Here is a 13,842-nt window from a genome sequence, read left to right as displayed (position 1 = left end):
TTAGTGTTATCCACAGTGAAGAATAATTGGAAATGTCTTGTTACATTTGGTGTTGGAACATTCACAGTATAGAATTCATTACAGCCATGAAAAATTACATTTTTTAAGAACTTGGAAAAATATTTCCAATATAATGTTAAGTGGGAAAATAATTTTAAGGATGTAGAGCTATACGCAATATTATCCTCCTTATTTTTATTGTATACATGAGTGTATGTGTATGCATGTATATAAAAGTTGGAAGTATTCCAGTATACTATCAACAGTTACATTTAGGCATTTGTATTATAGGCGTTCACCTTTTCTATTCCCCTTAAACAGAAGAATAAAGCATTGTTTTAAAAACACATTACCTTTGGGTTTTCCTTTCTTGAATTTACTTAACATGGTTTTCTTAAAATCTTATGGTGTTATTATGTAACTAGTTTTACTCAATGACAAGTATTTTTAAAATTCAGGCATGTAAACCATACTCCAAAACTACCTAGTCTGTCCCAGTGTATGTGTTATGTTTTGAGTTTTTAGTACAGGTAGATTCCTCAGGTGAGTATCCACAATAAAACATGACCCTCCCTAAGTGACACCTTGACTCCTGAGCTGCAGAAGGCTCCCAGCATGTGTGTAGGATGGTGGCTAAGAGCATGCACTGTGGGCCAGACCACCTGTATTTGATATGAAAATCCTTATTAGCTGTGCACCCATCAGTGAGTTCTCCAACCTCCCTGTGCCTCAGTTTCCTCATCTATAAGATGGAGATAATAATGGAACCTCCTTCAGTATTGTGAGGATTAAAAGAATGAGTGCCTGGTAAATCCTCAGATGCTGCCAGACAGTGCCTGCTCGGTGTGTTTTTTGTGACTTTTGATTCTCTTTTACAAATAGTGGCACTTTGGGTATGCTATATATCATCTGGACACTATTACATAGTATGTCATCTTTTTAAAAGATTATTATTTCTGCATTCCTCCCTGAATCATAACAAACATACTGATCTTTATGCTTAAAAAACAAACAATTCTGCATCGCATTTCCCTTTAGCTACTGTACTGTTTCTTTGTTCCTCTTTTACATAAGAATTGCTTCAGAGAGTTTTCTCCCTTATTTTCATTTTAAAACCATCCGTCAACCTCATATATATATATATGTTTTAAATTGTTGATGGACCTTTACTTTATTTATTAATTTATTTATATGTGGTGCTGAGAATAGAACCCAGTGCCTCACACATGCTAGGCAAGTGCTCTACTACTGAGCTATAACCCCAGTCCTCCATCAAGCTTTTGACCCATCATTCCTGTGAAGCTGCTCTTTTTGGGGTCACTGGTGACCTCCATTGCTAAATCTACTGTCATTGTTCTACCTTAAATGTCCCTGGGCCTCTTCATGAGACATTCTCTTCAGTAGCTTCCAGGACTCCACACTGTTAAGGGATTTTTCCTGCCTCATTGGCTGTGTATTCCTAATCTCTATTCTTGATTCTTCTCATCTCTCCATCCTCTTAATTAGAGTCCCCAGAACTGTCTTTGGATCCCTTCTTCAAATTTACATCCTCTTTATAACCTTGTCCAGCCTGGCATTTGGTTGTTATTTTCAAAAGTCTAGCCCAAATCTTTCCTCTTAGATCAAGACTTGCATAGTTAACAGTCTGCTAGACATTTCCAGCTGCATGTTTAATCGGCATTTCAAACTTGTAACAGTCCTAAGTTTAGTGGCTCATCCTCACACTCTGCTTTCAGACCTGCTGTCCTTTTACAGTTCTAGTATAAGCACCACTCTTTCAGTTACTGAGCCAAAAACTTTTAAGTCATCCTTGATTCCTGTCCTTCTGTCACCTGTATTCTGACTGTCTAGAAATCCTTTGGGCTCCACTGTTAGAATGTATGCAGTATCTGACTACTACTTTTTTTTAAGTTAAATTATTTATTTATTCTAATTTGTTATATATGATGGCAGAATGCAATTCATTTCATATTACACATATGGGGCAATTTTTTACTCACTGGTTGTACACAAAGCATTTTCACACCATTCGTGTCTTCAAAAATGTACTTAGGGTAATGATGTCTTTTCTACTCTGACTACTCTTACTACCTGTAACACTACAATCAGTCCAAGGCAATTTTGGGGATTTTCCCAGTAGCTTCCAAACTGATCTGCCTTCTCCTACCCTTCCTCTTCTTCCAGTGCTCCTCCATTTCTGTCCTTAATTCAGCTGTTTAGTGATCCTAACAGATTATGAATCTAGTAACTCCTGCCTTTAAAACAAACAAACAAAAAACTTACAGTTGCTTACAAAGCTTTATTCAATCTGGCTTTCTATTATTTCTTTATCTTCTGTCTGCTCTAGCTGCAGTGACTTCCTTGCAGTGCACATACCTTTTCCTTTGATTTTAATGATTTTCCCTAAGTATTTTCTTGATTCATGCCTCACCCTTAACATCTTCACTATTATATGATCTTTGCCCTGAGGCCTTTGTGATAATTCTTTTCACAAAGATGCAACACCTCCCTAGCACTCCCTGTCTCTCTTCCTGTTTTGTTTTCCTCTGAGCACTTAACAGGCTTTTTGCAAAGATTTCACAGGTTTAAATTTTTGAAAGGATTCACAAGACTTCTGGGAGCACATTCACTTAAGGTTTTTAAAGGTAAAGAGTATATAGTAAAATAAGAAGTAAGGCGTCTGTTGGAATCTGAAGGATACCAGGCATGAGCTCTCCAAGGCCACATTCACAAACAGTGGTTCGTGGATTGAGCAGCAAGATTTGTGCAGGTGTTCCCAAGGAGTAAACCCCCCACCACCACCACCACCACACACACCTTTTGTACCAGGGATTAAACCCAGGGGCACTTAACCACTAAGCCACATCCTTGTCTTTTTTTATTTTTCATTTTGAGGCAGGGTCTCACAAAGTTGCTTAAGGCCTCACTGAGTTGGTGAAGCTGCTTTGAATTTATGATCCTCCTGCCTTAGCCTCTGGAGCTGCTGGGGTTATAGGTGTGCTACACTGTGCCTGGCTCCAAGTAGTCCTTCTGTGCCCTCTGTTCACATAATCAAGGTCATGTGATCATAATGTGTAGGTTGAATCCATCAGTAAATGCATTGACCCTGAGGATGCCAAAGGCTCCCATAGGATAAGCCTTTCCAGTGTTAATTGTATTAACTGGATCCTGGATACCTTCTAAATACAATATAACTTCTTGTTTTGTTATTGGCTGTCCTCCCTTCTTTTCCATATACTCACTAGATTGTCACCTCTGTGAAGGCAGCAGAGTTTTTTTTTTTTTTTTTTTTACTATTTTTGTTTTCTTGTTTTCTACAATAGTGCCTGGCACATAGTGGGTACTCAATACCTAAATATGCGCTGAGTACATTGTTAAATAAATGGGGCTTGTCTCTAGCTATGTAAGATCCTTGTGAGCAGGATCCATTAAAACATGGGATTTGTAGTTCCACTCTTGGGTCCAGAGCCACAGTCAGCAAATATTTAGTAGTTGACCATTAACAAATATGGATCTTTAGGGACCCACTCACTTCAGATACTGTTTTAGAGAGCCTCCTATGTGTTTTGCAGCCATGTGTACAAGAGTGAATTGAGGAATGTAATAAATATTTCAAGACATGTAAAAGAGAAATACTTGTTTTTAACTATTTACTGAAATATATATCCATTGGATATTAGGAACTTTTTCTTTGCAGTCTTACAGACTTTTTCAGTAACATGGAACATTTTGGCTTCTGGTAATGTAATTTTTCTGAGAGAGAACTTCAGAGAGAAAATATATATATATATATATATATATGTGAATACACACGTATTTACTTCAGAAAACATTTCTAGCATTTTAATTTAAGTAACTGGAAAAATATGACTTTAATCAGTCTTTTGTGATAGTTAAATTTCCAGGTTTTGTGTTGTAATGAAAAGTATTTCTTAATCAGTGGTAGTCCATTATTTTATATTTACCTAACTGGGATAAGCAACATGTTTGTGACTTAACATGTTATGACCTAGGTACGTCGTTTCCGAGAAAGCAGACAAAAAAATACTGAAGAAGAAGATGATGAAGTTCGAGAGGTAATTTTCTTGCTGTTAATTTCTGTACTCATCTTAGTTTGTTCAAATAGAATAACTAGTAGGTTTATTTAGAATAGTCAGTCCACAGGTGTAATGGACAGGAGTGAGCAGGGGATGCCTGAGAATAGCTACCCTTGATTTATTTGTTTGCCTACAGTATTCTTCATGCTGGCATTGCTACTTTTTTTTTTTTCTTTTGCTGTTGTCTAAAATTTGTTTATATTGTGGGGGCAGGGATACATTAAAAAAGCTCTCTTTCTATCAGAATAATATCTAGTTGCTATCAGAGCATCTTATCTATATAAGATAAATTTTATCCTTTGAGCTTATATTTTTGAAATCCATTTTATCCCCCTGGTGGTGGAGATTGAACTCAGGACCTCACATATACTAGGCAAGTGTTCTAACCTATTATTTGGGGCAAAAAAGAAGCTTAGTATTTTGATTAGCATTGTTACCCTGGATAAGACTTGGCAGTTTCTGTTGTCCAATCTAAGTGTTAAAATTAGCTTGGCTACAATAATTTTTCTCTTAGTTTCTATCTTTGCAGGTTAGGAACAACAAATTAGCAATCACCTCATTAAGTTTTGAGACCCTACCTAATAGAATTTTGCATTTCTATCTAGTTCAATCTAGTGATTGAAATAGTTTTTTCTTATTTATTTATTTATTTTTTATGGTGCTGGGGATTGAACCCAGGGCTTTGTGCATATGAGGCAAGCACTCTACCAACTGAGATATATCCCCAGCCAGTTTTTCTTTTCTTTTTTTTTTTCCTGATTGTCTTTAGTGTTTTATGTTTGCCTACTAGTATTTAAAAGTTACCTCATAAATTATTTACTCTTGGGTTTTGCCTTGATTGCTTTCCATCAGCAGACATTTTAAACAGTTATGGGTTACATGTTCCACTTTAGATAGAAATAAAAATTAGAAAAAGGTGTGATCTATGTTCATAAGATTTTCTTCATTTAGTAGCTCTAAAGAAAGTATTTATTGAATTCTTTTTGATAGGTGCCTTACTTACACTATCTTAATTCCTGTTTACAAGTAAGACTGAGACCAGACTCAGGGTCACATGGTGGGGCTAGAGTTTGAACCTGTTTTAACCTTGAAATCTAAATTTGTCCACCATCCTTTGTATTATCAAAGTATTAGGTTATAATAATAATAATAATAATGCATGACCAATGAATTGCTAAAAACTTATAAAACCATTATGAATGACATCAAAATCACTGTACATAGATGTAACTGCTATGACTTTTATAAGTTCTTTTTTGAAAGCTAAGTTATTTTTAAGAGCCAATAGATTATGGATCCCTTGCTACCTTTTTTTACATTTTACAAGTTGCTCTTAAAATAGAAAAGAGTTTGCCAAATAGCAAAAATGCAGGCTAGAAAGAAGTGTTCTTTTTTGGTTCTTGGATCATCTAGCTTAATTAGGATTACCTCTTTCAATTTAACATAGAAATCTTTCTTACTGTGGGTCCTTTATGTTTGAAGATGCTAGCTTCAATTTTTTCTTAATCTTTTGAAAGGGTAAAAATGAGGACTGGGAGTATAGCTTAGTGGTAGTGCCCTTGCCTGGCATGCATGACGTGCTGGGTTTAATCCCCAGCACTGGAAAAAAAACAAATCAAAACAAAAAACCCTCCACATTTTACATAAGGAAGGTAGGAAAGGATATGACACATTTCAAATTGGAATTTTTCAGAGGAAAGACCTTAATGAGTTTAGATTTTCAACTATATTTCTAAAACTTTTGCAAGTGACCAGGGCTTCTTAGGTGTTTTAGTCCAATTTTTGTTGCTCTTAACAAAATGTCTGAGGACAGGCAGTTTATAAATAGTAGCATCTGTTTAGCGCACAGTACTTGGAGTTGGAAGTCCAGAGAACATGGTGCAAGCATCTGGTGAGCAGCTGGTGATATCTTCCTGCAGGGTCATGACATGGTGGAGGACATCACATGGTGAAGCACCAAGTGTGCTAGAGAGATCTCATTTTCATAATAAAGCCTCTCTTTTTTTAAAAAAATACTTTTAGCTGTAGATGGACACAATACCTTTATTTTCTTTATTTCGTTTTATATGGTGCTGGGGATAGAACCCAGGGCCTCACACATACTAGGAAAGCGCTCTACTTACAACCTCAGCCCAAGCTACTGTCTTGATAACTCATTTATTTATTAATTCATGGATGGATAATTCATTCATATGTGTAGAGCCATCATGACCAGTCACCTCCTGAAGGTCCTGCCTCTCAATACTATTAACATTTGCATTTCTAACACATGAAATTGGGGGACACATTCAAACCACTGGTAAAATTTTCAGCATTGTATACATAGGATATTAAAGATTTTCAGCCTCAGTGTACTATTTCGAACTTGGGTGTTAGAGTTTGATATTTTCCCAAGATGCAAATTCATAGCTTTGTATAATCATTTAGATCAGAATATTAATCCCAGTATAATTGCTTAAATTATTTAAACAAACAGACAAAACAAAAATATTAGTCCTTTCATTTAGGAAAAAAGCATTATACTTTGAAACTCTTGTTCATATGGAAAAAATTAAAAATTTTTCTTTAATTATAAGTTCACATTGAAACAGAGAGCCAGACAGTAAATATTAGACTTTGTAGATCATATGTAGTCTCAATCACATATACTAATTTGTTGTTTTATATATATATATTAGTTGGACACAATACCTTTATTTTATTTATTTACTTTTATGTGATGCTGAGGATTGAATCCAGTGCCTCCCATGTGCTAGGTGAGCACTCTATGCTGAGCCACAACCCCTGTTGTTGTTTTTTAATAGCTTTTTAAGAATATAAAAACTTTTCTAAATATTATGCATAGTCCTTAGTTTATCTGATTTCTTAATATTCTGTCTGAATTAGAGTTAGGGTTGGTAATCTCTTTCAAAATGTGATACTAGAAATTATTGGCAGAGTGAAAAGGTAGTCCACACAATGAGAGAACTTATTTGCAAATAATGTATCCATATATCAAAGGGATTAGTATCCACAATATATTTTAAAAAGGCTTCTACAACTCACCAATAACAACAAACCCACTTGAAAGAGTGGGAAATGGAATTGAATAGACAATTTTCTAAAGATTTACAAATGTTTAATAAACAGGTGGAAAGATACTCAACATCACCAATGATTAGAGAAATGTAAAAGTCACAGTGAGATACCACCTCACACCCGTTAGAATGGCTATTAAGAAAAACACACTTAGAAAATAACAAGTATTGATAAGAATGTGGAGAAATTGGAACACCATACATTGCTGGGGGGATGGAAAATGATGCAACCAAAAATTAAACACAGAATTGCCATATAATCTAGCAATTCCACACCTGGGTATATAACCAACAGTATTGAAAGCAGGGACTCAAGTAGATATGACAAAGAAGCCAAAGTTAGAAGCAATCCAAATGTCTATGAACAAATGAGTGGATAAACAAAATGTGGTACCTACTTGCAATGGAATGTTGGTTAAATCTTTAAAAGGAATAAAATTTAGATATGTGCTACAACATGAAAACATTATGCTGAATGAAAAAAAGAGCCTGATATAAATAAACAGACATGGATATAGAGTTTCAGTTTGGGATGATGAAAATCTGCATAAGAAAAGTAGAGTTAAAGTGCTATTCAAATGTAATGTTTGATAAAGATGATGATACTGTGTTTGGGCAAAGAGAAAAATGTAGAATTTGGAATGATGGTTGGTAATTAACTTCAAGAAATAATAATTGTAGGGCTGGGGATGTGGCTCAAGTGGTATCGCGTTCGCCTGGCATGTGTGCTGCCCGGGTTCGATCCTCAGCACCACATAAAAACAAAGATGTTGTGTCTGCCGAAAACTAAAAAAAAAAAAAAAAAAAAAAAGATATATATATATATATATATATATATACATATACATATTAAAAAATTCTCTCTCTCTCTCTCTCTCTTTTAAAAAAATAATAACAATTGTAATGGGGCATATGAATTTTAAATTCTAGTTACTGCTATAAAGATCACTTGGGTTTGCTCTCTCACGATAGTATGAATGCTTTTATTACCCTCATCCTTGCCCTCATGATATATTACTACATCTTTTGATCTTTAATTTTCTTTTTGTATGGTCCTTTGTCAGTATCATGTTTGCAAACATTTGGAAGATTTCTTTCCTTGTGTTCTAGAACTATTGAAATACCAAGTGAATTATCACTTTGAAAATTTGGTTGAATTTACCTATGAAATTTTTTGGTTGTTCTTTTTGGTGGTGTCATTCTTTTAACAGTATTATCTGATAGTCTGTTGATAACATGTTTTTTCTTGGTTAGTTTATGTTACTAATTCTCCAAATTATGTACAATTGTGTCATAAGTCTTTATTTTTCCTAACTTTTTAAATACTGAATTAGTCTACTTGGTATGCCCTATCCACACTTCGTTCCTATTTCTACCCTGCATGCCTTGTTCCCTTCTCTTTAGTCCTGCCTCTCGTTTGTGGTACCATAATGCTTAGAAATGCTCTGATCATCTATTAGATTAAGAACTTGCTTTTCCAAGTAAAAAACTATTGTCATAACATCCTGGGATATCTGTATTTGTTTTGGAGAACTCTACACTTCCTGAAGTCTTCTCAGTTTTCTCCCTTAGCCACCTCAAGTGTTCATTGTATTTATTCACTCTGCTTCATAGATTATGTGTTTGGGGTTGGAATTATTTTCTAGTTTTATTGAAAAATGCATTTTGTTTTTGTACTCCTTTTACATTTACTAGTTTAAGCAAAGAGACAAGGCAGAATTGCTTTTATTCAATTTTTAATTTAAAAATCTGTATTCATTTTAGAGTTAGAATATTTGATTAAGTCTCAAACTTATCTTTTCTGGATGGTTTCTTATCAAAATAAAAAAATTGTGGCATATTGTTAGTTCCACAATTTTTATTCCTTCTCAAACCTTAATATGCTTATAGTTGTAAGAGATTATTTATTGTTTCTGTTTATGGAAACAAACATTTTAGAAAAAGCATATTGTATAAGGTATAAGAATAAAAAAGAAAAGATAAGCACCCTGAAATTTCACCACCTAGAGAAAATAACTACTTTGTGTAGGTTTTTTTTATTGTTGTTTATTAAGAGCTCATTCTAAAAAGTAGCTCATAAGTGTGGTTTTGAAGTAGGAGTTATAGCCAGATTTCCATCTAGTTTTTAAAATTTTGATTCTTTAAATTCTATTTTGATTGGTAAACCTTTTCAAAAGGTTTCATTTTACAGGTAGTATTATAAATTGACCTGACAGATAATAGACATCGACTTTGATTATACTTTTTATACAAATACATTGAATTTTTGTACTTTTATAGTCAGTTAGTGAAAAATAATAAAATGTACAGTTTGACAATATTAACTGTTCATCTGAATGACAAAATTAGTGATTGTCAAGATGCTGCACTATTTTCTGATGTGTGTTTTTCCTGTTACACAGGCCATGAATAGGGCCCGAGCTCTCAGGTGTCAATCAGAAGACCACACATCTGCCTTTAGTGCTGATGACCTCATGAGTATAGATCTAGCAGAACAGATGGCAAATGACTCTGATGATAGCATCTCAGCAGGACTCAACAAAGGAAGAGGCCGAGGCAGAGGTCGAAGAGGAGGCAGAGGGCAGAATTCAGCATCAAGAGGAGGATCTCAAAGAGGCAGAGGTTAGTACTAAATATTGTCTTGCATGCTGCAGACTTGGAAGTTGAGTGGGAAGTAGTACCTAGTATCTTTTGGTCAGAATTGTGTTATTACACGTCTTTGTTTCTGGAACATGATTTTTTAAAAAACATTTTTTTCCTTTTTTTTTTGCAATAGTGGGGATTGAATCCAGGGTCTTGTGCATACTAGGCAAGTGCTACACTTCTGAGCTACATCTCCATCCCTTTTTATTTTTTGTTTCAAAACAGAGTCTCACTAAGTTTCCCAGGCAGATCATCCTGCCTAAGTCCAAGTAGCTGATATTATAGGTGTATACCACCATGCCCAGTTACAATTTGATTATTATAATGCAAAAGGCATTTTAAGTTTTGACATGTACCTTTAACTTAAGTGAATTTTGAATGGTCACCTGCAAAATTGAGTTTTTTGTTGTTGTTGTTTTGTTTTGTTGGTACCAGGGATTGAACTCAGGGGCCCTTGACCAGTGAGCCACAACCCCAACCCTAATTTGTGGTTTATGTAGAGTCAGCGTCTCACTGAGTTGCTTGGCGCCTCACTTTTTGTTGAGGCTGCCTTTTGAACTCATGATCCTCCTGTCTCAGCCTCCTGAGCCACTGGGATTACAGGCATGTGCCACAACATACCCTGCCAACATAGAGTTTTAATTGTTCTTAACCTATATTTTTTTGAAGCTTTATTGTATTTCTCTCATAGTACATTATGGGTACATTTATTGTCACATTTTCTCTCACATGTGCAAAGTAATAATGAGACAAATATGAATCATTAAGGAAAATGGCTAGGTAATGACTACTTCAGATCATAAAAGAATTATTTTTGTTACTGTTTAAGGTAAAATACCTGCAATCTTATAAAGTGTTCTCCATAAAATTCATTCAAAAAGGAAAATTACCCCCCCAAAATAATTTGATTTTTAAAACCAATTGTTAAAATTATTTTTATCTCTGTATTTAATATACTATTGTTGCTATTGAATAGTCCAGACAATGAAAAATGGTCATCCAGTGACTTCTTAATGTGTTGTTTAAATCCGTCCCTAAAGAAATTTCCTAATTATTTTCATTAAATATTTATTCAAGTGAATTATAAGTTGGCAAAATGAATAGTAATTTAGCTTTAAGTCTTCAGTGAGAGAAATCTCCATCTTCCAGTGATATCATTATCTTCATATTTACAAAATTTTTTTTCTGAAATTTTAAATGGATGAATGTGAACCAGACATAGTCTAAAAGCATTAGTCTAATGTCTGAAAATTGATTGGTCAGACTCTACATTTTCTAATATAGGCCTTTGGCTTTTTGCAAACTTTTTTCTTTTTTTTTTTAACCAAGGATTAACCTAGGGATGCTTACCTACTACTCACATCCCCAATCCTTTTTTTTTTTTTTAATGTTTTATTTAGAGATAGGCTCTTGCTGAGTTGCTTAGGGCCTCACCAAGTTGCTGAGGCTGGTATGATTCTCCTGCCTCAGATCCCAAGTGACTGGAATTACAGTTTTTACAAACTTTTGGCATAACTTTATATAGTTTTCATTTTTTGGTGGTGTTTGAAAAAGCCTTAGTTACTGTTGGGATTGTGTATTGACTGTTCATTATTCTAATAGCAGGCAATGCTCTAGAGACTTCTACTCGAAGCAGGAACTCAAAGGCCACTGTGTCAACATCTAGAAATATGTCTATTATAGATGGTGAGTACAGGCTGCAAGTGACTATCTAGCAGAACTTATAAATTCCAACTTAGAAAGACTGAGGAAACCCCTCATAGTAGCCCTCATTTATTTGTATTGCATTCATTACAGTTAAAGGACTATTAAGATTATAGGATAAGTTATTCTTTAAAAGATCTTTGTTATGCATCAAAACTATTGGAGAGTAAACTTTAATAATGTTTTAAATCATTTCTTTTAGACAAATAGAATTATTATTTATCTTTGGCAGAGGGATCATGATTGCCTAGCAAAGTGAAGTATGGGATCTAATTAATATAAAAATAAAGGAGAAGTAAGCTGCCTTGTAAAGAATTATTATCTCTCCCTTAAAGGAAGTTTTTCAGCCTTTATTGAATGGCAACTGATGATAGAGAATGGACACAATCATCAGATCAATTAAAACTCTCTGTTTTATTTACATGTTTTTTATTGGTGCATTACAGTTGTATATAAAAGTAGGATTTGTTGTTATATCTTTGTACACACACAACATAACAGTATAATTTGGCCAACATCATTCATCAGGATTTTCCCTTTCTTTGTCTTCTCTGTCTTCCCCGCCTTGGTCCCTTTCCTCTGTTCTACTGATCTTCCTTTGATTTTCATGAGATTCCCTACCACCATCTTTCTTTTTTCCCTCTAGCTGCCACATGTGAGAGAACACATATGATCCTCAACCTTCTGAGTTTTTTGGCTTAACATAATGTTCTGAAGTTCCATCCATTTTCCTGCAAATGTCATGATTTCCTATTTTTTTATGGCTGAATAAAACTCCATTGTGTTTATATACCCCAGTTTTGATATCCATTCATCCATTGATAGGTACCTCGGCTGGTGCCACAGTTTGGCTATTGTGAATTGTGCTACTATAACATGAGTATGCGTGAATTGCTATAGTGTTATGACTTTAATTCTTTGGGATAAATACTGAGGATTGGTATAGATGGTCATGGTGGTTCCATGCCTAGTCTTTTGAGGAACTTCCATTCTGATTTCCATAGTGGTTGTACTAATTTACAATCTCACTAATAGTGAAAAAGTATTCCTTTTCTCTACATCTAATTTGTTCATATTCTTAATGGCTGCCATTCTGACTCGAGTGGGATGAAATCTCAGTGTAGTTTTGTTATTTCCCTAATTGCTATTGATGTTGAATTTTTTTATATATTTGTTGGTGATTTATATTTCTTACTCTGAGAAGTATTTTTAGTTCATTTGCCCATTTATTTATTGGGTTATTTGATTTTTTTGGTGTTAAGTTTTTTACATATTCTTGATATTAATCCTCTATCAGAAGTGTAGCTAGCAAAGATTTTGTTCCATTCTGTAGGTTCTCTCTTGATCTTGTTTCCTTTCCTGTGCAGAAACTTTTTAATTTGATGCTGTCTCATTTATTAGCTCTTGGCATATTTCCTAAGCCTTAGGGGTCCCGTTGAGAAAGTCATGGCCTGTTCTTGTATGTTGGAGCGTAGACCCCATGTTTTTCTCTAGGAGTTGCATAGTTTCTGGTGTAATTCCTAGATATATTTGATCCATTTTGAGTTGACTTCAGTGCAGGGGAAGAGATAAAGGTCTAGTTACTGAAGTATTATTCAGCACTTTGAAGAGTCTTCTAATATCCTTAGCTTTGATTTCAGAAACTTGTCTTTTTGGCTAGGTAGAGAATGGTGTTCAGAAAGAAGATCTTCCATTTCTGATACCTCAGTTACAAAAGCAAAGAAGGCGGAAAAAAAAAAAAGGCAGCATCTTATATTGTAAAGAATGCGGGCCAAGTTCAACTCTGAATTCAACATGGAAGTTTTATGACTTTACTCAAGTAGGTCACAGTCCTAGGTTGTTTACATGTTAATTAGGAATGATAATCCATACTGTACTAGGCTTTTCTGAACAAAATTTTTGGCACATAGTAGGCATTTATGAAATGTTGTTGTTATACAAAATGAGAAAAAGAGAGTGAATAAAATATGAACACTTCTATGTTACACCACCAGAAGTTGATTAGCATGTTACAGACAGATGGCAACTTATAGATGGCCTGCCTTTATCTTAGCCCCAATGACCTTTGCTCTGCCTAGCTTACTTATGTGAAGTTTTCCTTGATAGAGTGAATAGAATTAATCATTTAAAGTCAGTCTTCCTCTGTTGTTAAGATATCAGCTGTTAATTAAGCTGCATTTCTTTTTCTTTTTTTTTTTTTAAGTAATCTATTTTTTTCCCCTCACCTTGTTGTCTTTGGTGTTCTATAGTTTTGTTATTATAAATCTAAGTATGGTGCTCTTTTTTATGCTGCTTAGGGTTTATTGGTTCATAAATCTCTG

General features: G+C 34.5%; 1 protein-coding gene across 4 annotated transcripts in view; it reads left to right on the top strand.

The window, feature by feature from the left end:
* Mre11 (MRE11 homolog, double strand break repair nuclease) overlaps positions 1-13,842 on the top strand; it is a 61,876-nt gene that overhangs the window by 33,043 nt on the left and 14,991 nt on the right. For all 4 annotated transcript variants that reach the window (XM_046462375.2, XM_046462377.2, XM_046462376.2 and 1 more), the window contains 3 exons: positions 4,014-4,076; positions 9,577-9,796; positions 11,420-11,503. In XM_046462375.2, the coding sequence (XP_046318331.1) occupies positions 4,014-4,076; positions 9,577-9,796; positions 11,420-11,503 (367 nt within the window). The remainder of the gene's footprint in view (positions 1-4,013; positions 4,077-9,576; positions 9,797-11,419; positions 11,504-13,842) is intronic.

Source organism: Marmota monax, unplaced genomic scaffold (genome assembly GCF_021218885.2).
Source record: "Marmota monax isolate L192 unplaced genomic scaffold, Marmota_monax_Labrador192_F-V1.1 WCK01_AAM20220418_F8-fsc00104, whole genome shotgun sequence".
NCBI classification, from domain to species: Eukaryota; Metazoa; Chordata; class Mammalia; order Rodentia; family Sciuridae; genus Marmota; species Marmota monax.
The sequence above is the reverse complement of the archived record's forward strand: the minus strand, read 5'-3'. Positions and strand labels throughout refer to the sequence as shown.